Source organism: Microcaecilia unicolor, chromosome 3, assembly GCF_901765095.1.
Source record: "Microcaecilia unicolor chromosome 3, aMicUni1.1, whole genome shotgun sequence".
In the NCBI taxonomy this organism is placed as follows: Eukaryota; Metazoa; Chordata; class Amphibia; order Gymnophiona; family Siphonopidae; genus Microcaecilia; species Microcaecilia unicolor.
In genome coordinates, this window is record NC_044033.1 from 514,513,701 (window position 1) to 514,538,720 (window position 25,020).

Consider the following 25,020-nt stretch of genomic DNA (forward strand, 5'->3'; position numbering starts at 1 on the left):
CTGGGTGAAAATCTACTCCTAAAGCAGCTAAATGCTTTGGTTGGGGAGAAAAATCTCTGTGTACATTGCATAGTGTTTCCTGCTTTGGTCATCTAAGAATTAACAGCTGCAAAGATACGTGGGTGATTATGCTTGAAAAACTGCCCCATCGTGGAGGTACAAAGTATCCATGGATTTTACACACTAACCCCCTAAGTTAATAAAAGTCACCAAAAACTGCATTTGCAAATTTGAATATGCCCCCAATTTGCATGTGTAATTTAATTGATAAACAAGCCAAATAATGTTAACAATTAGCTTTTTAACAAGCAATTATTGGCACTGAAATCAATTAATATGTATGTGCATAAATTTAGGCGCGTGATCCGTGCTTACATTTTACGTACGTTCTAAAAGAGGGGGCACAGAAATGGGAGGGCCATGGGTGTTTCGGGGTGGAGCGTGGGCGTAGATTCGAGTTATGCGCGCAATTATAGAATAAAGGGGGTCCATGCATAAATTTAGGCGAGGCAAATTTCCACCACGTTTTCGTTGGTGCAAATGGACGCGCCTAAATTTACGCAAGACCCCTGTGCTTAACTTGAGGTGCTGCTTATAGAATATCGCTTAAGCATTTTTTTTCCACACTGATTTTTTAGGCGTAATTTATACAATTCACCCCTAAATTAGTTTTTGAAAACTGTTTCCTCCAGGTGGGTAGTTTGGACATGTCTTCATTTCCTTTTCATACTACTTGCACTGATCAAGACTGCAATAAAAAAAAAAAAACAAGCTAAAAATATTTCTGCAAACCTTTGAAGATGGATACTTATTGAAGATCCTGAATATGGCCAACTCTGCCGCTACTGTCTTTCCGGAGCCTGTTGGAGCCCCGAGAAGAACATTGGAGTCGGTGTGGTAGACTGTGTGAAATATCTGCGTCTGGACAGGATTGAAATGGGTAAATTTGTACAAAGCTTCGTATTCTCGACGTCCCAAAGCAGTCACAGGCAACGGCTGAAGATCCAGTAGCTCTAGAATTAAATAATATATGGTCAGTACTAAATATATTAGAAGTGATTTTCTTCAGATGAACATGAACCTACAGCCACATCCAACTGCTTTCTAACTACTGGAGGCCAATTACGTGTGTGGCGTTCATCTTTTTCGAGTTTAGATCTTCTTCATTGGAGTTTTAGAAAGAAGAACAGTGGATGTTAATCATCCAGAAAAGGGAAAGAGTAGCATCATATCAACATACAGCTTATAAAATGTAAACGTCTAAGGTTATTTCTCATTTATCAATGTTATCTGGACCTTTAAAGTAGACATATATAGAATATAAGGTATCAATAATAATATAACAAACAACAATAACTAATTGTTCTCCGAACTGAACAGATCCAGTGGGTCCCACACTTAAGAAATTTACAAGTAGATCTGGATCTCTCAGCTAATTTTGCTTCATATCCTATATAATAAAACTCACCCTCAACGTTCTGAGGACACTGACGTCACTGTCAGGTCCTCCGGGCACTTCCTTCCGGTTCGAAGGGTTCGTGGTGGTGAAGCCACCAAAATCACTGTGTTGGGGTCCCGCCCTCGCGTCAAACGTGATGACGTCGAAGCAATGGCGTCAGTGGCTTCACAACCAACGACTCAGCAGATTGAAGGTGGCGTGCCGAGGTCCACAACAATGGCGGTCAGTGCCTTCACAACGCCGAAGGGGTGAGTAGGGAGGGGGGGAGGTTCGGGAGGAAAATCGTGCTAGCGCCCGTTTCATTTGCGCCAGAAACGGGCGTGTTTTACTAGTTTATATATAAGGCACACAGAATTCCACCAGAATGTAAACAAAACTTTACTATTACCTTTCCATTCTTTTAAGATATTTTAATTACTATTGCTTTGAAAACTAACAGTTTGTGTGTGTGTGGGGGGGGGGGGGGGGGGGGGTTCAGGAGTCGGATGCTCCTCAGAGCAAAAAGGGAGGAAAATAATAGTTTTGTTTTAAGAGCAGCATATATTCAATAACTCTGAAATTCTACCCCGTACTATAACCCAAAAAGATTGCAGATTAGGACAAGAGAATATCTTACGTTCCACTGTGCATGTATCTGAAATGCACGACCAGCATATAAATATTTCTAATTAAGCAGATTTAGGCAGCAGCTCCTTAAGTTAGGCACTAGATCTTTTTTTGTGTCCCTGCCATAAGTCAGATGTTTCCGTTTGTGAGAAGGTTAGAAGAAAATATTTGCACGGCTGCTATAGACCTTTGTCAAGCAAAAAAAAAAAAAGTCTTTCTGGAGGAAATGAGAATGAGCATTCCACTATGACGAGTCCACTGACAAGTAAATCTAACAACTTCCAGACATAGAGGTTCGTAGAGAGAGGGCTGTTATCCCTCCCTCTGTACCTCCACTGTCTGTGACTTACATTCAGTAATAGCAGTCAGCATGGTTAAGTCAATGGAAATTCACAGGTCCTGCTCCCTCTTCCTGCAAGTGTGGGAACCCATGCACAATACTGAGGTCTGGAAGAGCACAACGGCTAGGGTTACCATATGTCCGGATTTACCCGGACATGTCCTCTTTTTGAGGACATGTTCGGGCGCCCGGATGGGTTTTGGCCAGCCTGCCCATTTGTCCGGATTTCTGGACGAATGGGCGGGCTGACACTGACGTGCAGGCGGCGGACCTCCCCTCCCCTTACTCACGATCTTCCCTGGTGGTCTAGTGACTTCAGGGCAGGAAAGAGCCCCTGCCTGGCACGCTGCTCTGCATTCTGTATGCTGCCTGTGACGGTCATGGCGAGATTCAAAATGGCTGCCGAGCACTGAAGTCTTGCGAGGCCGCGTCAATTCTCGGCGGCCATTTTGAATCTCGCCAAGACCATCACAAGCAGCATACAGGATGCAGAGCAGTGCTCCGGGCAGGAAAGAGGGGGCTCTTTCCTGCCCTGAAGAAGTCACTAGACCACCAGGGAAGATAGTGAGTAAGGGGAGAGGTGGCGATGGGGCGGGGGGGGGGGGAGGGGAGATGAGGGGGTGACCAGGGGGAGGGGAAATGCGACAGGGGGGTGGGGAGAGGGCGCGAAATGGGGCGGGGTGAGGGCACGAAATGGGGCGGGGTGAGGACGCGAAATGGGGCGGGTGAGGGCGCGAAATGGGGCAGGGCATGGGCGGGACAAGTGTCCTCTTTTTTTAAGGACAAAAAATGGTAACCCTAACAACGACACACAGGGCTCTGTGCTGACTTACTGCTTCTGTTGCCACCACTGCTGCCCTACTGCCTTCATGCTTTGAATAAGAGGGGGAAGAAGGAAGAGGGTAAGGGATGGGAGGGGAGTGGAGATTTGCTATTTTGTTTTCAGCATCTGCTGGGGTAACATGAATTTTAAAGTATTAAAATTGACAATCTGGATTAAATAGGGAAGAACAAGTTTTGCTTATCCGGAAATCCTGCTTGACGGCAAAATGCTGTATATATTGTTGCAATGGATTTGGCCTGAACACCCATCATCGCAATTGTGGAGGAAACAAATGTATCATTAATTACATAAAGAAAGATTATTTTCATTGGGAAGTAGCTGTAAAAAGATCATCCATTTCATCCAGCCCATGGACTCTTTTTTTTTTTAGACTCTGTGACTTCTAGGTTACACAGTGGATTATTAAATGCTTTACAATGTTGAATTGTTGAGCTCTCGGTGACCAGCTTCCATGAGGTAGATATAGATTATTATTATTTTTTTTTTTATTTATCACATTTGTATCCCACCTTTTCCCACTGATAGCAGGCTCAAAGTGGCTTACAAAAAATATTGTAGTAAGTTACAATGCAAGAAGTACAATTTCTCAAATTTAGCAGAATAAAAAATAACAGTTAAACAGCGATGGGTATTGAAGTAGGATATGAATAACAATTAATCAGCAGTAAATTGGCAGGGACCGTCCTTCTTTGTTTATTTTGTACAGCGCTGCGTAACCCTAGTAGCGTTCTAGAAATGTTAAGTAGTAGTAGTAGTATTACATATAGCAGTGATTTAACCAGAGCTGAGATTGTGATGTCATAATGCCTCATTCCACCAATGCCTAAGAGCCAACCTCATCAGTGATGTCACAATGGCTTGATTGTCCTATATTTGTCTCACTCTTATCTATTAGATTGTAAGCTCTTTGAGCAGGGACTGTCTCTCTTTGTTAAATTGTACAGCGCTGTGTAACCCTAGTAGCGCTCTAGAAATGTTAAGTAGTAGTAGTAGTAGTAAATATGAAAGATAAGATGTAATTAGAGTCTATTGGATCTTATAATAGTAAGGGATAATTCTGATTATGTTGAACCTGGGGAGTAAGCCTTCTTGAACAATACTGTTTTCAATGATTTCCTAAAGTTTAGGTAGTTCTGGGTAGTTTTTGTTAATTTGGGTAAGGCGTTCCAATGTAAGTGAAGTTTGAGGCGTAAACTGATTTATACTTTAAGCCATCGCAGTCTGGGTAATGTAAGTTCAGATAAGATCGCGATGAACTGGTTCTGTTTCTAGGTGGTAAATCAGCCAAATCAAGCGTGTATTCTGGTACCTCATGTACATATTTTAAGATTATGCTGTGGAACTGTTACTTTTCATTTTGCTTTGTGAAATGTTGATGTGGGGTGGGAGGTGGGTTAGGGTGGGTGGGAACTGGTGTTTAGTGGACTGAGTACTTGTTTTGGGGTATACATTGTTGTAAAGTGGTATGGTTATAAAATTACACGGAAATACTTTTAAAACAAATAGGAGGAAATATTGTTTCACTCAAAGAATAGTTAAGCTCTGGAACTTGCTGCCAGAGGACGTGGTAATGGCTGTTAACATATTTATTTATTTGTTTCATTTATATCCCACATTTTCCCACCTAATTGCAGGTTCAATGTGGCTTACAATATAATACAACAATAATCACATTGATGGAATAAGGAAATCAGAATATATATCTGGATTTTAAAAAGTTTGGACAAGTTCCTGGAGGAAAAGTCCATAGTCTGCTATTGAGATAGACATGGGGAAACGCCACCAAAGTACCCTAGTGACATGGGGAAAGTCACTGCTTGCCCTGGGACTGGTAGCATAGAATGTTGCTGCTACTTGGGCTTCTGCCAGGTACTTGTGACCTGGATCAGCCACTGCTGGAAGCAGGATACTAGGCTAGATGGACCCACTGGTCTGACCCAGTATGGCTATTCTTATGTTCTTACTCAATGTGCAGTCATAACATTAAAGGGCCCTTCTACCAAGCTATGGTAAAAGGGAACCCGTGGTAGCATCGGCACAGGGGTCTGCCATGGACTGAGGCCCCCTTTTATCACAGCGGGTAAAAGGAAAGTAACTGGTCATGTGCTAAGTCAGATAATTAAAAAAGGTATGAGGATGAATTTAATTCTCAGAAATTAATTTACTAAACAGCTTTCTGAGAATTAAATTCATCCTCATACCTTTTTTCTTTCTTCTGGGGCGCTATTTCTTCCTTTTAAGTGTCAACACGTGCTTACTGCACGGCTCTGCTACGAGCCGGCATCAGGCTCATGCTCGCTCCTCTTACACTGCTATTCTCCGGTACGCATGCGTACAATAGCCCCGGTCCCGGATACCACTGCCACTCCAAATTGCCGGAACTGAGCTCGCTCTCCGCTCTCGCCCGTACCGTCTGAGCCTTTCTCTCTTCTGTCCTGGCTCTCAGATGCAGGCAGGCCAGCCCCACATCGCTCTGGCGTTCCTCCACAAAAGACCTCCGGCTTACTGTGCCTTCTGATATACGAAGAAAACAGTAAAGTAAACCCTCTATCTTGAGAATGCCTTGGATAAGCAAAAAGCCGTCTGGTCGGCTAATGCGAGCACACAGTTTTTTGCTTATCCAGGGAATTCTCAAGATGGAGGATAACCAACAATTTCACAATCAGGCACTTGTTTTAGGATTCTCCTGTTGTTAAGTGAAACATAATAACATCAGAGATCTATCAAGACCCCTGAGGCAGGCCTTTGGGCCAAAACACGGCCGTGTCGGGTCGTATTTTTAGACACCCCAATAAAGACTTTATTGTTATCCTCCCCGGATTTACCTCACTGTTTTCTTTGTATATCTCACAGTTTCGTGAGGTTCGTTCCTCCTTTTTTTTGTTTTGTTGCTGTGTCTTCTGCTCATGCACATGTTATATGACGTCAGCATGTAGCACCAGCGTCATTGAGCGGTGCATGAATGCAGACTCCGATTGGCCCCAATCCCTGCAGCCGACTCCAACATGCCTCCCGCTCCCGCCTGAACCCACACTCAACCTCCCACAACAGTCCCGCATTATCTGCAAGGATGCTGCCCGCCCCGGTGCAACCACAAACGCTGCAACTCCTCCTCTCTCAGAGCTGAACTCCGTCCACCGCCCTGACAACACTGCCACTGTGAGAGAGAGAGAGAGAGAGGGGATCCGGGGGTGGGGGGGGGGGGGGGGGGGGTGACGGTATATAAGCACTTAATACCCAGCTAATTGGGGATTTTCAAGTCCAAGAATAAGGAGCTTTTCATTTAATTTCATTTAATTTCATTTAATTTTCAAAACTGAGCATGTAACCTAAGGGCACCTTTAACGCGTGCACTTCACAGCATCGCATAACACTGTCAGAATATGCGCCTTGTTCTACCACACTGTGTCTGTGGCTCCCAAACCCTGAGTCACAATCCCAAACGGAGTCATAAAATCCTCTTTTGAGGTCACAAATTCAGCAGCAAAGAAACCCTAGGAACCTGGATCATCAGTCTGCCTGGGCTTAATGGGAAGCAGAGGCTGCAGCGGAGCTGGCACAGAGGGAGAAGGTGGAGCTTAGGGATCCTCAGAAGCTTAGCCTAGAATGGGTGGCAGAGCTGGTGGTTGGGAGGCGGGGCTAGTGCTGGGCAGACTTATACGGTCTGTGCCGGGGCTGGTGGTTGGGCAGCGGGGATAGTGCTGGGCAGACTTATATGGTCTGTGCCCTGAAGAGGACAGGTACAAATCAAGGTAGGGTATACACAAAAAGTAGCACATATGAGTTTATCTTGTTGGGCAGACTGGATGGACCATGCAGGTCTTTTTCTGCAGTCATCTACTATGTTACTATGTTAAAAAAAAACTTTTGTTTACTCAGTTTCCCTTTGTCTACTATTACATTTTGTTTAAAGATCGTCTACCATTTAGTGAGACATATATGCCAATTGGGGAAATCAGGAGGAGGCAAAACCTTTTTCACATCATTGTATTCCCCACATGTTTCAAAGGGGGTGGGGAGACAAGCTGGTATTCGTATTTCACTGGCCCCTTTAAGATGGCTCTCCAGGACAAATAATGTAGTTTATGAGATTGACTGCAAATTTCATGATCGCTTTATTACAGGAATTCCTATGCTGCACCACTAAGTTACCGCATAAGAGTGACCATCGAGGTAACTAAGCCGTGGTAACATATGATACATTATTACAGCTTCTAGGTATGGTAGAAATCTTGAGATACAATACATTTCAGTCGTTTACTTCTGTTTAGAAAACCTACCTGTGTGAGGAGGATGCTTCTCTGGCAGAATGAGGTGTTGGAAGTTGATGATGCACACAGCCTCCGCACCTAACCATCTATCAGATATAGCTCGGATGTAGTATTGGGAAGGCAACGGTTCAAAGATCGGTATTGTGAACACCAGCAACTGAGCTTCCTTAGTCACTACCTAATAAAAAGAGAACATTGAGTGGTTAGCTTTTCCTATTCTGTACCTGTATGCTACTTGTCTTGAGCTAAAACTGAGAAAGGTATGAACCAAATTCAAATAGACAACACCTGAAGGCATCTTAACATGCAATAAGACAAACAGCTCAGAGGAAAGCCATTTGAAACTATATTTTTGTTTTCCGTAATTTATTTATTTAGATTTTTGCTCACACCTTTTTCAGTAGTAGCTCAAGGTGAGTTACATTCAGGTACGCTGGATATTTCTCTGTCCCTGGAGGACTCACAATCTAAATTTGTACCTGAGGCAATGGAGGGTTAAGTGACTTGCCCAAGATCACAAGGAGCAGCAGTGGCATTTGAACTGGCCACCTCTGGATTGCAAGACCGGTGCTCTAACCACTAGGCCACTAGCAACATTCCATGTAGAATCTCAAATAGTAGCAATAGAATCTCAAATAGAACCAACATTCTATGTAGAATCTCAAATATTTATTTAAATTTTGCTCACACCTTTTTCAGTAGTAGCTCAAGGTGAGTTACATTCAGGTACGCTGGATATTTCTCTGTCCCAGGAGGGCTCACAATCTAAGTTTGTACCTGAGGCAATGGAGGGTTAAGTGACTTGCCCAAGATCACAAGGAGCAGCAGTGGGATTTGAACCAAGCACCTCTGGATTGCAAGACCGGTGCTCTAACCACTAGGCCAATCAGAAAATTATGTATAAGTTCAATTTGAAAATTTATACATACACATTTCAAAATTCCAAAGTATAAATGGGAATGGAATCTCTATCCAGACCCCTCTCCATGCACATGTAGGGCTTAAGAGGCAGTTTTCACATTTTAACCCGTGCCAGCAGGGCTATTTTTAAAAAAGGACGTTTGTGTAGGTATAGCATTATTTTTCCAATGGAAATTCTTTCAAAATTATCCTCCCTAGGTACAGATTCAAAAACCTTAATACTATCTCAGTAAAATCCACCAACTACTCTCCTCATAGCTCAATTAATACAACTCCTATTTAAACCAAACCATGATATGCCCACCTATGATATTTCTCCAGTCGTATGTTCAGTGAACATCTGGATTGTTTTTCATTAATATATATCTTAACTCATTTTCTACCTCTGTTGTCCTAAGAACCCTTCATGCTTTCATCAGACTTATCAGATATAAAGTCCTTTTCGGATATCTTATGAAAGCTAACTAAGCTTTTGCCCTTACGCTTTCATTCACTTTCTGTGTGATCATACAGACAATTTTGCATTCAGTTCTAGTTTCCTAATATAAAGATTTGTCGTTCTTCTAATTTAACCTACCGATTTATTTTGCATAGATCTTCCCAGCCTGCTACTTCCTCCCTAGGGTACCCAGTGTTGGTACAGCTAAAGCCTAGGATTCTGAATTTTAGGCAGATGCTACATCTAAGCCTGCACAGCTCCCCTGCCTATAAATATATTAAACCACACTGCACGGTGATCACTGGACCTCAGATGACATCTGCTGTAACGTGAAAAACACAATCCCCATCTCTAAGTACCAGGTTTAATACAGCTATTGTATATTCTTTTACTTAACGGTTGTATCAGACGAACCCCTTGCAGACAGTCCAGGATCTCCTCGCTTCTGCTTCTACAGCTAAAATGCTCACAACATGTCACACTGTTTATAATTTGTTTGTATTTACAATCATGATTCTTCGTGGTAGCTTGAAACAGGTTATACTCAGCCACCTTAGGTATTTCCCTGTTCCCAGTGGGGGCTTACAATCTGACAGGCCCTTTTACCAAAGTGCAGTAAAAAGTGGCCTTAGCACACCCTTAAGCAAGCCCACACTACGGATTACATCGCATCATTCCGAATTAGGGTGAAAATGCGCCGGAAGCATTCCCCTCCCTGCTGGGATTAAAATAATTTCAACAAGCAAACCTGGCAATTTATATTGTACAGCCGCAAAGCCGACTTGAACTCTCTCTGCAGGAGGTAGCAGTGTCCGACTCAGGCCTTCACGATGGAGGTAGGTCAGTCTGCTTCCTTTTCTGCTCCTGTGCCTTGCCGCTGCCCGCTCCCGATAGCTTTTCCTTTCCTATTGGTTCCCTTTTATGCCTTCTCTACCCCTCTCCCCTCCACCCTTCCCCCGTTCCCTGCTTTCCTTAACCCTTCCCTGCCCGCTGGCCTACAGCCCAGTTGTGGCCGGCCTCCCTAATCGGATTGGCCTCTTCCTTTCCTGCATGCTAAGTCCATTTTTACCGCTGGGGTAAAATGGCTGATTTCCCAATTTCTTATTATTATTGGCCACGTGCTAATTTTCCCATTAGCTCGTGAGCCCTATCGTCACCTATTTTGTATGGCGGTAGGGACTCGCGTACTAAACCTGCACTAATTGGTCAGTACGTGGCAATGCCCGATTAGTGCAGAACATGCCCGCTCTCTGCTCCAGCGCTAAAAAATAAATGTTCTTTTTTTAGTGCATGAATAGTATGCGCACAGGACGCCTCAGTGCACCCCACGGTAAAGCCATGTTTTGTTGCGGTCAACATAGTGTTTACTGTAGCTTTGTAAAAGGGCCCCTAAGTACGTACCTGAGGAAAAGAACGGTTAAATCATTTGCTGAAATTCACAAGGAGCATCAGTGGGAGAAAAACCTCTGCATTTACAAAAATATTAGCAATGTCTTTGCCTGTGTCTCTTCGGTCTTTGTCAGAGATCACAGTAAAAGTGTTATTTTCCCTCTCTAGGAAAATCGATGATGTCTTCTCTGTACTGCATACCACCTGCATCTCAGCTTAGACTACTGCAACTTGCTTATCAAAGATCTCCCACTTAGCCATCTCTCTCCTCTTCGATCTGTTCAAAATTCTGCTGCACGACTAATATTACGCCAGTGTCGTTATGCTCATATTAGCCCTCTCCTCAAGTCACTTCACTGGCTTCCTATCCGTTTCCGCATACAGTTCAAACTCCTCTTATTGACCTATAAGTGCATTCACTCTGCAGCTCCTCAGTACCTCTCCACCCTCATCTCTCCCTACATTCCTCCCTGGGAACTCCGTTCACTGGGTAAATCTCTCTTATCTGCACTCTTCTCCTCCACTGCTAACTCCAGACTCCGTTCCTTTTATCTTGCTGTACCATATGCCTAGAATAGACTTCCTGAGCCGGTACGTCAAGCTCCATCTCTGGCTGTCTTCAAATCTAAGCTAAAAGCCCACCTTTTTGATGCTGCTTTTAACTCCTAACCCTTATTCACTTGTTCAGAACCCTTATTTTATCATCCTCACGTTAATATTCCCTGATCTCTTATTTGTCCTGTTTGTCTGTCCTAATTAGATTGTAAGCTCTGTCGAGCAGCGACTGTCTCTTTATGTTCAAGTGTACAGCGCTGCGTACGTCTAGTAGCGCTATAGAAATGATAAGTAGTAGTAGTAGTTTAATAAAATTCATTTTATATTATGCTTTTACATAAAGTGTTACCTCCCCCATCCCCTTTTACTGCCTTGTCTATCCTGAGTGGGTTATGCCCAGTACGCAGTGGCAGAAGTTCAAATTAAGGGTCCTAAAATAATACATTCCGAAGCAGAGATGGTCTACAGAACAAATCTATGAGGGGTTGCAAATGGGCCCCCTTCTTCTAGGATCTGCTTGGGCAGAATTTACACCACGCTGGTGTGCCTATATATTATAGTCATGGATCTCATTGTACCATAATTTTAATGAAATCCCACAGGCCATTTTTCGGATTTTCCATACTGTCTCCCCCCGTTCCCCTGACTTTGATCCCTCCATCCTCTCTCTTGATTCTCTTGCACTCACCTGGCAGCAAAAGACTGACTCCCTTGTCACTCACTCCTAACTCCCTCTGTTCTGCCCTCTCCCATGTCCCCTTCGCTTATTATTTTCCCTCTTTGAATCCACTCCGTCCCCCCGTGACCCTCCCTTTCATTGTGGAGGAGTAGCCTAGTGGTTAGTGCAGTGGACTTTGATCCCGGGGAACTGAGTTCGATTCCCACTGCAGCTGCTTGTGACTCTGGGCAAGTCACTTAACCCTCCATTGCCCATGGTACAAAATAAGTACCTGAATATATGTAAACCGCTTTGAATGTAGTTGCAAAAACCTCAGAAAGGCGGTATATCAAGTCCCATTTCCCTTTCATCCCCTTCTCTCTCATGTTCCACATCTTCTCCATCATGCTTCTTTCCCTCTCTTTCATCTACCTGGTCTGACTTCAACTTGTCCACCTCCCTCTCCATCAGATGAGTGATCAGTTCCCATAACCCCTCTCCTCCTCAACTGCAGACCCTTGGCCTGTATTTCTGGTTACAAGACTTTATTCCCACATCATTCCTCATTTCCTTCTTCTACTTCATTACAGTCTATCTCAAGACCAAGTTCCTCCCACTTGGAAACATGTACTTGTGCATCCCCTCCTAAAGAAACCCAACCTACATCCCTCGCTTCCTTCTAGTTTCCACCCTATCTCCAAACTCCCCTTTTCAAAGGTTCTTGAGAAGCTTGTCCTTATTCAGCTTGAACAGCACCTGCAAGCGGGTTTTTGCCACCACCATAACAATGAAACCCTTCTTTTAGCCCTCTATGATTCCGCCAGTTCCTCTCTTGACAGATACCACTCAGCTGTCATTGTTTCTTTAGATCTTTCTTCTGCTTTTCACTTAGTGAATCATTCCCCGCTTCTTCACCATCTTAGTTCTATTGGGATTTCGGGTACAGTCCTCTCTTGGTCTTCCAGTTACTTGTCCAGCTGCATGTTCCAGTTAACTTTCAATCGCACCACTATTACTTCCTTTGATCTTCATTCCAGTGTACCACAGGGTTCCTTCCTTGCACCTATGCTTTTCAATATTTTTCTTTTTCCTTTACCCACCATTATCCAAGACCATGGCTGCACATCATTCTGTTATGCTGATGACATCCAGATACTTCTGTGTTTACAGATCCTTCACAATCTATTTCCATTCTCAATAATTGTTTGCAACAAGTTTCCTCTAGGCTCTGATCGAGTTTCCTCTTTTTCAGTCCTACAAAGTGAGAGTTCATTTGCTTCCCCTCACCACGTGGCATCCCCCTCCCCTTTCATCCGTTGAGGATCAAAACCTCTCCTATAAAGATTCCATCAAGATTCTAGGTGTCATACTCAACAACAAGCTTTTGTTCAAACCTCAAATTAACTCAGTCATTTGGGCCTCCATCATATTTGCTCAGTTTGCCCCTTTGGCCCTCTCTCTCTCCTTCACACACTCATCCATGCACTGGTTATATCACATTTAGATTACTGCAACTCTATATATGCTTAAACCCTCTCTATTCTTTTAAATGTTAATAGTTCACTCAATCTACGGCTGTTAAAATTCTTCACAACGCACCGCTTCAACCACGTCATCCTTCTTCTCAAGGCTGAACACTGGTTTCTTGTTACTGCACAATCAAGTTCAAACTCCTCATCATGGTTTACAAATCATGTTTGCTGTCTGCTCCCGCATATCTCAATAAGCTCTTAATCCCCTATGCTCTTCTCCATTTCCTTCACTCTGCTGATCAAACTCTTCTTTCTTTGCCGCCACTATCAGAGCTCCACCTGACCTGTCATACGGCCTTCCGTTATCTCAGTCCTAAATTATGGAATGAACTCCCTTCACATACTAGGAATCAACTTACCTTGTTTACCTTCCAAAAGCTCCTCAAACATCACCTTTTCACCCAATCCTTTGGTATAACTGCTGATCAACCTCTTTCTCTGTCTACGTCTTTTTTTCATTTTCTTTCTCACCTCTCTCGTTTTTAGTTTCAAGGGTCGCATAGAAGCCTAGCCCAAGCCACATGGCAGTATATTAAGAGTGAATAAATAAAATAAATAAGAAAAGTGGCCTCTACAATAGGGCCTCCAAATCTGGGATTTTATTATTCACAATATGAACATTTGTATATATCAGGGGCGTATCTGGACTCTGGCGGTAGGGGGGGCCAGAGCCAGAGAGAGGGGGCACATTTTAGCCCCCTCCCCGCCACTGCCGCCATTGCCAGAACCTCCCCACCAACGACTCTCCACCCTCCCCCCCGCCGTGGCCATGCTGTAGTTGACTGTTCAATCCAGTTCGGAGTCTGACGTCCCAGCACGTTGTCCTGCACGTACAATGTGCTGGGACGTCAGACTCCGAACTGGATTGAACAGTCAACTACAGCACGGCCACGGAGGCCAAAGAAGAACTTTAAAGACGTCGGGTTGGCTGGCGGGGGTTGGGGTCTCCCACCAGCAAAGGTAAACAACGGCAACGGGGAGGGTTGACGGCGGTAGGGGGGTCCAGGGCAAAATCTGCGGGGGCCCAGGCCCCTGTGGCCCCACGCAGATACGCCCCTGGTATATATAGCCTTCCAGAGATGATCTTATCTCTCTCTGTACATCCTCATACTAACCCCTTACAAATAGTCTCTGTGGTATTTTTACTTTTCTTCACGTCCTACATTTGTTTGTTGGGGGTTCAGTTTCCATTTACTCATTCCTTGTTTCTTGCCCTATTTTACCTATTAAGAACTCTAGTCGTTATAATCTAAACTAGGGCCACAGACCCTTCTCTCAAAGAGAGGCATTTCACTACTATTACAGTCCCAGTTCCCAAGAGATTGAAATCTCTTTTCTTACACCTGCCAAAAACTATTATTCCTTATGTGATATATTCTGTCTAAGCCTCTTAAGCTTGCACCACAAAAAGTGACGTAGATCTGACAGCAAAGAAAGTGCAGGGTGAAAAGGAGGACAGTAAACGAGCACAAAAAATGCTCTCACAGTACTGATTTTCCTGCCTTCTGCTTTCAGCAATTAGCACGGAGTTTTGTGTGAACACAGTAGGGAAATCCCGAGCCCTCACTTTACCAATACGACTGAGCACGTACCTGTTTTTTCTGAATCAGAAAATATTCTGAATGATAAATGTGGTCATTTGTGGGGTCTTCCACCCAAATCCACCAAGGCTCACTTGCGGTCCCATGCACCTAGGAAAGGAAAATCAGTGTGCTCATATCAGATTCACTGGTAGTTGCATTTACATGCTACATTACACCATGTATGGTATGTGGTACTTTAAGATGTAAGGTTGTAGCTTAAATAAAATGGCATGGCAGACACTCATGGGTGGCACTTTTCAATACATTTTACAAGGTACTTTTGTACGTTTGGGAAGCTTGCCAAGTGCCCTTGGCCTGGATTGGCCTCTGTCGTGGACAGGATGCTGGGCTCGATGGACCCTTGGTCTTTCCCAGTGTGGCATTACGTATGTACTTATGTACTTTTGGGCACACAGTACTTTCCAGTTGGTTTTCAACTGGGTAGTTTTTCTTTCATGATTATTTATTTATTCATGACATTTATACCTGAAATAGAGTCAAGTTCAATGTGGCTTACAAACAAACAATAAAGTGAATAAAACATCATAATGTACAGAATATAACACAAATTAAAATAACTATCAAAATGTGTGTACAAAGTGCCAAGTTCATTTGCACCTGCTATTTCTGCAAGTGACTAGGCAAGGGTAAAACAGCATGGTCCCAATATTCAACGTGATTTAACTGGCCAGAAATGACTCCTGTTTGGGGCTAACCATTAATTTTCAGCAACACTTAACTGGTTAGCGCCGCTGACAATAACCGGTTAGCACCAAACTGAAAACCAGATATTCTGGGGGTGTTCCTGGGGCGGAGTCAGCACTTGGACACTTAAGTGCTGTTAAACCGCCAGGTTAACTACAAAAAGTCCTATTTATGCGGTAACCTATAGCCAGTTAAGGGCTAAATGTCGCCCTTAACCGGCTATGTGTTAGCCAGCTCTGCAAACCCAGAAATTCGGTGTACAGATATAGCCCGACACTGAATTTCTGGGTTTAATGATGGCGGTAGTCAGCAAAACACTGATTGCCGCCAGCTGTGTTTTCCTCTCCTAATAATACCTGTTTTTAATTTGGCTAACAAGTACCTCCATTGTGAAAGCTTACACATACTACTCGCCATGGTGAGCGAGACCATTTTCAGCTCGGGCAATATATATGGGTAAAACTGTTCTTCAAGTAATGTGAAGTATTAGCATTGCTACTATTCTAAATCACAACTGTAACATGATCGTTTGTATGTGCATCTACTGTAAACGCATAAACACAAAAGAATATTTTAGGCCATTCTATCCATGTTAAAATTTACAGGAATCTATTTACTAAGGTTTTGCAGTTAACATGGGTTGTGCAAATGTTAAAATGCAGAAGGTGCAAAACACCCACAATATCTGTTGGGGGCAATCCTGGCACAAATGAAGAGCACAAAATTGTTTATAAAATACACTCATGATTGTAAAGTGATCCAGGAAACCGTGATTGGCAAAGAACAGGTGTAAACCTATGTGCACACACTCCTCAGAGTAATTTTCAAAGCGGAAGTATGCATATACTTCCGATAATTCAAGGTATGCCACACAGGTATGCACATGCTATATATTCTTTTATCAACAGTATGCATATATCCTTAGTAGGTACTTGGATCAATGGAAGATAAAGAGACTTCCCCAAGGAAACAGAGAAAGTAATTTATGTTTTAATCTTTTTATAGACGATAACACAAGGTAACACAAGTATGTACATTCTCAAACAGAAAACACAAATACAAAATGTCGTCAAACAAACCTGAAATCGTCAAGAAAATTTACATTTTCTGTCCCCCTCCCCATCAACCAACCCAAACCCCCATTTCCTTTCTACAGTACCATGTTAGAAGGGAACTATCATGTGAATTCCCCCTGCCAGACCCACCCCTATAACAGAACAACACAACACCAGGAAATTAAAATAAATCAATATATAAATATAAACACCTAATCACAGCAATTAAGAAAATATTCCCCAAAGAATAAGTCAAAAGTGAGCAAAAGCTATCAGTCCAGTCTTGCTACTACTGAAAAAAGTGAGAGCAAAAATAAATATGGGTCTAATATATAAAATATAGAAAAAAAGTCCAAAAGATGAAAATCCAAGATCAAAACCAATCCAAACAACAAGAAAAACCAATATGTCCAAGGTTAAGGGAAGCAAGCTATCTAAGAACCAACACGGAGAGAGTGGTGGATGCTTGGAATGCCCTCCCGCGGGAGGTGGTGGAGAGGAAAACGGTAACAGAATTCAAACATGCGTGGGATAAACATAAAGGAATCCTCCTCAGAAGGAAGGGATCCTCAGAAGCTTAGCCGGTGGTGGGAGGCGGGGCTGGTGGTTGGGAGGCGGGGATAGTGCTGGGCAGACTTGTACGGTCTGTGCCCTGAAAAAGACAGGTACAAATCATGGTAAGGTATACACAAAAAATGGCACATGTGCGTTTATCTTGTTGGGCAGACTGGGTGGACCGTGCTGGTCTTTTTCTGCCGTCATCTACTATGTTACTATGTTAACATCGGCTAGGACAGTATGGAAAAAAGATTGTGCTGGTTCCACCAATAGAAAGAAACGGGTTTGACCCTTCATAACTGATCCGTAGTCGTGCAGGATACAGCAACACACTGGGAATTTGGTGCAAAGACGAGCAAAAGATTTACGCTGAGCATGTACTCTGGTGGTATCAACTGGAAAACAAAGTACTTTATGATTACCTCATATTCCAAGCATTTCCCACAACGGTGGCGTTGGCCATAAAAGCAAACAGGATGCTAGGAATTATTAGGAAAGGGATGGTGAATAAGACCAAAAATACTATAATGCCTCTGTATCGCTCCAAAGTGCGACCGCACCTTGAGTATTGCATTCAGTTCTGGTTGCCGTATCTCTAAAGCGATATTAGAAAAGTTCAAAGAAGAGTGACCAGAATGATAACGGGGATGGAACTCCTCTCGTATGAGGAAAGGCTAACGAGGTGAGGGCTCTTCAGCTTGGAAGAGGGGAGAGACTAAGGTCTACAAAATCCTGAGTGGTGCTACTGCCAGCCCAACGCAGGCGCTGGTGGTAGTTCCAGCCCAGCACGTGGCGTTTCCAGCGCTAGCGGAAATATTCAAAAAATATTTCCCCAGGGGGTTACCCGGCGTTAACTGGGCAGCGCCACGTGCTACTTGGTTATCGCCGTGTTAGTGTGGGAACCCTTACCGTCACCTCAGTGTGTGGCGTAAGTGCTCCCTCTGCATGGCCATGTCTTTTTTTGGTCTTTAACTTTAGCGCACTACTTACTTAACGGATACATGCAAGGAGGGAATGCGCAAAGGGGCCCTTTTACTAAGATGTGGTAAAAAGGGCCCCGCGGTAGAGCGGGGGCCATTTTTGTCGCACTGAGGTCTTTTTTCCTGCAGCAGGTAAAGAGTGCGACAAAAATGGTCCCTTTTTACCACATCTTAGTAAAAGGGCCCCTTTGCGCATTCCCTCCTTGCATGTATCCGCTAAGTAAGTAGTGCGCTAAAGTTAAAGAAATCCACTTAGCACCCAACTAGCAATTACACACATAAGTGAGCCATTCACTTCACGTGTGTGCTAGTAGTCTATAATCTTAACAAGCTTACATTTAGGCACTACGGTTTTAGAATGAGGAAGACAGCTGCATAGGTTGTATCTAATTTATACAAGCAATATATGTGCTGACATGCCTTTATAATACAGCCTAACTAAAAGCTTTCACGCAGTTACAACTGGTCCAGGGGAACAATAACTCTTTTTTTTTATAGGTACTGGTAGAAATAGACACATATGGTGTTTTTCTATAAAACTAGTAAAAAAGGCCCGTTTCTGACACAAATTAAACGGGCACTAGCAAGGTTTTCCTCGGCTCCCCTGCAACCACCCATGTCCAGCGACCCTCCTCTCCCCCTGCAGCCACCCATGTCCAGCGAACCTCCTCTCTTCCCTGCCCTCCCTCCTGCCACCCATGTCCAGCGACCCTCCTCTCTCCCCTGCCCCCCCTCCAGCCACCCTCCTCTCTCCCCTGCCCCCCCTCCAGCCACTCATGTCCAGCGACCCTCCTCTCTCCCCTGCCCCCCCTCCAGCCACCCATGTCCAGCGACCCTCCTCTGGACATGGATCAGCTGTGAGGCATGTTTTTTTTCCCCCACGGGTTCTGAAGTTGACATCATAATGGCTACGGTGATGTCAGCCTGATCTACGGAGCCTAGCAGACCAACTCGGAATGAGCCACGGTCCCAGGCAAGTCAGAACGTTGGAGGTGAGAATAATTATATAGGATACATGCATAAGTTCTGATTCTGTCTATCCTTCTGTGTCCCCAGGTATGCTTTCACATAAAAGTAAGTGCTGTTTTCCGAGTGCCATATTCACGTGTATCCATGGGCAATTTCATGAACGCCTACTTCAGTGAAAGGGAAAGGGACTTGATATACCGCCTGTATTTTTTTTACAACTACATTCAAAGTGGTTTACATAGTATACACAGGCATAGGCGGTCAGTGGCCCAACTGTTTGGGGAGGCTAAAGGGGGCAGGGTTAGGGGTGGGGCCAGGGGCGGGGCTTAAATCTATAATTGTCTGACAACACAGAAAAAAAATAAGTAAAAATAAGTCACAATACCTTTTATTAAATTTAGATATTAAATATGTATCATATATCAAAGAATAAAGTGGTTGCTCAAAGCAAGTACTAACCACAATTGCTCAACTGCAAAACACTATGCACAAATTTGTGCAAAAACACACTCATAAACCTTACTGTACCATAACACTGGGCAGACCCTAATAAACCAATATACCACCCATACGAAAAATGCAGACCGTCAACAATATGAAACAAGGGATCATAATATCACAATTCTCATGTAGAGCCACAAAACACCCTTTTAGGGTGGATAGTGTTCACAATGAGCTCCTTTTATGAACGACTATATGTAGATCCTTCAAGAGGTAGTGCGTCATGATTTAGGCTCTAAAACCCTTTCTGATGATTTGGTGCCACCTCAGTAAGGCCAATACACAATCTCTCCACTGCAAAACACTATACACAAACTTGTGCAAAAACACACTCATAGCCTTACCAAACCATAATAGCACTAATTCCAAGGACAGGACAAGCGACAGCCTTATGCGTGGAAAGGCAGCACTGTAATTACACCGGGCTCTAAAACACCAGTGCACAACCTAGTGAAACAAAAAAAAAACCCCAAAAAGGGCTGAAAATACTACACGCTAGCATAATACTGCATCTTGATCACACATGAAAAACACATGACACAACACATATGAAGGCAAAATACTGAACTGGAAAGTTACCTCAAGAAGTCAGACTCAGCATGCAGCAATACTAGAAAAATTGAAATTTACATGCAAAACATCACAGATGCACATTTCCAAAAGCTGACATATTCCAGTTAATAAATTCTGAATAAAATACTTTTTTCTACCTTTGTTGTCTGATCATTTAGTTTTTCTATTCGCTTTGGTCCTAGTGTCTTCTGTTTTATGCAGTGTCTTCTTTCCATTTGATATTTTTTTTCTCACCATGTCCACCATCCTCCTGTGTCCTTATGCGTCCTGTCTACCATCTGTTGCCCTGTCCCTATCCTTTCTCCACTCTAAACATCTGCCCTCAAAGTGTTTCAATCCAGCCCTTAAATTCAGCAATTTCCCCTCCATCCATATCCAGCATTTCTCCTCACTCCCTTCTGTTCCTGGATCCACAATCTCCCTCTTTTTCTCTATCCCCTCTAGTGTATATCTATCCCTCCCTCTCATCCATCCCCATGTACAACCTCTCTTCCCTCCTTCTTCTCTCCCACTGCCCATATCACTCTCAGTGTCTCCTTTCCTTGCACCCTGGGCCCAACATCTATCTCTTTCTTCCTCTTCCTTTCCCTTATAGCATCCCTCCCATCCCCATACAGCATCTCTCTCTCTGTCTCCCTCCCTCCCACATCCATGTTCAACATTTCCCCTTTTCTCTTGCTGTGCATCTGTCCCTCTGTCCTCCTTCACATCCAGCATTTCTCCCTCTCTCTCCCCATGCATCTCCCCCCAACATTTCCCACCTCCCCCTCTCAACTCTACCAGCCAGCATGCTGCCTCGGTCCCTGACTCCCTGCAGCATTCTTGTCTTCACCCGTACCTGTCGCCGTCAGCGCTGCAGGCAGTGAGGCAGCGCTGATGGCAACGGGTACGGGTGAAGATAAGAATGCTTTAGGGAGTCAGGGACCGAGGCAGGCAAATTGCGAGGGGATGTTGGGTGGGACCTGGCGGGGGATTGGGGTCACGTGCGGGGGGGGGGGGGGCAAGGAGAGCTGCCGGTTAGGGACTCCCCGACGGGGAGAGCAGGAAGGACGGGGGGAGAGCTCCCTGGCTGCTGCGGAAGCCCTGCGTTTGTGAGGGCAGCAGCCAGGGGAACGTCAAGATTGTTTATACGGGGCGCCTATGTACACAGGTACTTATTTGTACTCGGGGCAATGGAGGGATAAGTGACTTGTCCAGAGTCACCAGGAACTGCAGTGGGAATCGAACCCAGTTGCCCACGATCAACTCACTGTGCACTGGGGGTAGTTCAGCCTGTCAGTGCACAGTGCAAGTTACAAGCAAGTGCACATAAAGTTGTACCTGAAGCAGTAGTGGGTGAACTACCTTCTCCCAGATCATAGTGAGCATCAGTGGAGAAGGAGGATTTAAATCTTGGCATTTCTGGTTCTTAGTCTGCTGCTCTAACCACTAGAATATTATTTAGTATCCTAGTTTCCTTGGCTCTAAGCCCACTGCTCTAACCATTAGGCTACTCAAAAGAACATAAGAGCTGCCCTAGTGGATCAGAACAAGGTTCCATCTAGCCCAGTGTCCTGTTTCCAACAGTGGCCAGTGGAGGAGTAGCCTAATGGTTAGTGCATTTGGGCTGAGAAGCTGGGGACCTGGGTTCAATTGCCACGCAGCTCCTTGTGACCATGGGCAAGTCATTTAACCTGCCATTGGCCCAAGTGCACGAACTTAGACTGTGAGCCCACTAGGGACAGGGAAAGTACCTGCATATAATAAATGTAAACCAGTTTGCTTGCACCACACAAAGGCGGTATATCAAATCCAAGATTCTTTACCCTTTTACCTGGCAGCGTCCCAAAAAGATACATGATTACATGAAGAAACAGTAGTTTTCCCGAGGTCCACCTTTATAACAGTTTGTGGACTTTTCCCCCAGGAATCTGTCCAAATCTTTTTTAAACCCATCTACATTAACTGCTTTTATCACTTGATCAAGAATAAGTTCCAGAGTTCAACTACACGTCAAGTGAAAAAAAAATATTTTCTCCTATTTGTTTTAAATGTGCTAATATGTAACTTCATAAAGTGTCCCCCGATCTTTAGTACTTTTTGATAGAGTAAACAATCCTTTTTAAATGCCGATGCCAGCAGCCTGGTCTAACCAGGGTGGGAGATAATAAGGAGATAGAGCAGCTTTTAAACTAGAAACGGGGGGGGGGGGGGGGGGGGGGGGGGGGAGGGGGGGGGGAGGGGAAGGGGAAGGCTGACAGTCACTCAAAAGCGCATGGTTCGGGATAAGGTATCTTTCAAAGATATCACCAAAACAGGGAAGTTAGGGTATCCTGATAGTGAGGTTGCAAAAGAGACTGTAGTTAATCAGGTGTCCAAAATAAAAATCAGACAAAAGATTGCAAATTAATAGGGAAAGGGAAATGGGACTTGATATACCGCCTTTCTGAGGTTTTGAGGTTTTTGCAACTACATTCAAAGTGGTTTACATATATTCAGGTACTTATTTTGTACCAGGGGCAATGGATACTGTCAAGTACTAAGCATGATGTAAATAGGAAAAACAAACATAGTTTGAAATGTCTATATGCGAATGCCAGGAGCCTAAAAAATAAGATGGGAGAGTTAGAATATATTGCACTAAATAAAAAATTAGATATAATAGCCATCTCTGAGACCTGGTGGAAGGAGGATAACCAGTGGGACACTGTCATCATACCTGGGTACAAATTATATCGTAATGACAGGGTGGATCGAATTGGTGGAGGAGTAGCATTGTATAACGAGAGCCTTGAATCAAATAGATTGAAAATTCTGCAGGAAAAAAAACATTTTTTGGAATAACTGTGGAATGAAATTCCATGCGTAAAGGGGAAAAGGATAGTGATAGGAGTGTCCTACCATCCACCCGGCCAGGATGAACAGACGGATGCAGAAATGTTAAAGGAAATGAGGGATGCAAACAAACTGGGCAACACAATAATGGATAGAACACAACTCTTCCGTTGTACGATTCCCTAATGTGGCTATACCACATGAACTTTATCTTACCACATCACTTTGCATTTGTTTACACCGGAATCTGCAAACGCCTCTCCGGTACTATGTAAGCCACATTGAGCCTACAAATAGGTGGGAAAATGTGGGATACAAATAAATAAATAAATAAAATTAATTAATTAATTAAAAACTAGTTAAAAGATAGAAAACAGAGAGTAGGGTTAAATGGTCAGTATTCTCAATGGAGAAGGGTAGTTAGTGGGGTTCCCCAGGGCTCTGTGCTGGGACCGGTGCTTTTTAACATATTTATGACCTAGAGATGGGAGTAACTAGTGAGGTAATTAAATTTGCTGATGACACATTCAAAATCGTTAAATCGCGGGAGGATTGTGAAAATTTACAAGAGGACCTTACGAGACTGGGTGTTTAAATGGCAGATGACATTTAATGTGAGCAAGTGCAAAGTGATGCATGTGGGAAAGAGGAACCTGAATTACAGTTTCGTCATGCAAGGTTCCACGTTAGGAGTCACAGACCAAGAAAGGAATCTAGGTGTCGTCGTCGATGATACGTTGAAGCCTTCTGCTCAGTGTGCTCCTGTGGCTAGGAAAGCAAATAGAATGTTAGGTATTATTAGGAAAGGAATGGAAAACAAAACAAAAGTGAGGTCGTTATAATGCCTTTGTATCGGTCCATGGTGCGACCGCACCTCAAATATTCTGTTCACTTCTGGTCACCGTATCTCCAAAAAGATATAGTAGAATTAGAAAAGGTACAGAGAAGGGCGACGAAAATGATAAAGGGGATGGGATGACTTTCCTATGAGGAAAGGCTAAAGTGGCTGTGGCTCTTCAGCTTGGAGAAAAGGCGGCTGAGGGGACTTATGATAGAGATCTATAAAATAATGAGTGGAGTTGAACGGGTAGATGTGAAGCATCCGTTTACACTTTCCAAAAATACTAGGAGTAGGGGGCAGGCGATGAAGTTACAATGTAGTAAATTTAAAACGAATTGGAGAATATTTTTCTTCACTCAACATGTAATTAAACTCTGGAATTCGTTGCCAGAGAATTGTGGTAAAGGCAGTTAGCTTAGCGGAGTTTTAAAAAGGTTTGGACTGCTTCCTAAAGGAAAAGTCTATAGACCGTTATTAAATGGACTTAGGGAAAATCCACTATTTCTGGGATAAGCAGTATAAAATGTTTTGTACTTTTTTGGGATATTGCCGGGTACTTGTGACCTGGATTGGCCACTGTTGGAAACAGGATGCTGGGCTCGATGGACCTTTGGTCTTTCCCAGTATGGCAATACTTATGTACTTATATAATTTGCGTTTACCCATTCCGCTCCATTCAGGATTTTATAGACCTCTATCATATCTCCCCTCACTCATCTCTTTTGCAAGCTAAAGAGCCTTAACCTCTTTGACTTGTATGAGAGTTGTTCCATCCTCTTAATTATTTTGGTCGCTGTTCTCTGTACCTTTTCCAGTGACCAGAATTGCACACAATACAAGTTGCAGTCTCATCGTGAGCAATATAGAGGCATTATGATATTCTTGGATTTATTTTCTATTCCTTTTCTAATAATCCCTAACATTCTTTTTGCTTTCTTGGCTGTTGCCACCACACATTGAGAAGAAAATTTCAATGTGTTCTCCACGATGACCCCCCTTAAATCCTTTTTCTCAGTGTGGACTCCTAATGTGGAAGCAATCATCAGATAGCTTTTAATTTGGATTATTTTTCCCAATGTGTTTCACTTTGCACTTGTCCACTCCTTTTCCAAGTTATCTCTAAAACCTAAGATCCCAATTTAAACCTTAATATGATTGCAAGTAAAGGCTTTGCATGCTTCTGCTGCATTATCACAAATATGAATAAGACTGGTTTCTGTTTTTAACATCCATCTGATAATTTGGCTGAAATATTTCTTATATGCTGTTGGCATAAGTTGCTCCGTGTTGGTCTTCCACGTGCACTCATGACCTTGGAAGTGTCTCTTTGAAAAAGTTATTTCATGTTATTAACTTTACAAGTAATTTAAGGAAAACTAGCCTGGTGGAGAACAGTGTTACTTTTTGTTTTGATACCTATAAGTACT

General features: G+C 43.5%; 1 protein-coding gene across 1 annotated transcript in view; it reads right to left on the bottom strand.

The window, feature by feature from the left end:
• The window catches only part of LOC115467300 (activating signal cointegrator 1 complex subunit 3-like), a 689,265-nt gene that overhangs the window by 279,753 nt on the left and 384,492 nt on the right, over positions 1-25,020 (bottom strand). The window contains 3 exon segments of the mRNA XM_030199160.1: positions 793-1,013; positions 7,530-7,698; positions 14,607-14,705. Of these exon segments, the coding sequence (XP_030055020.1) occupies positions 793-1,013; positions 7,530-7,698; positions 14,607-14,705 (489 nt within the window).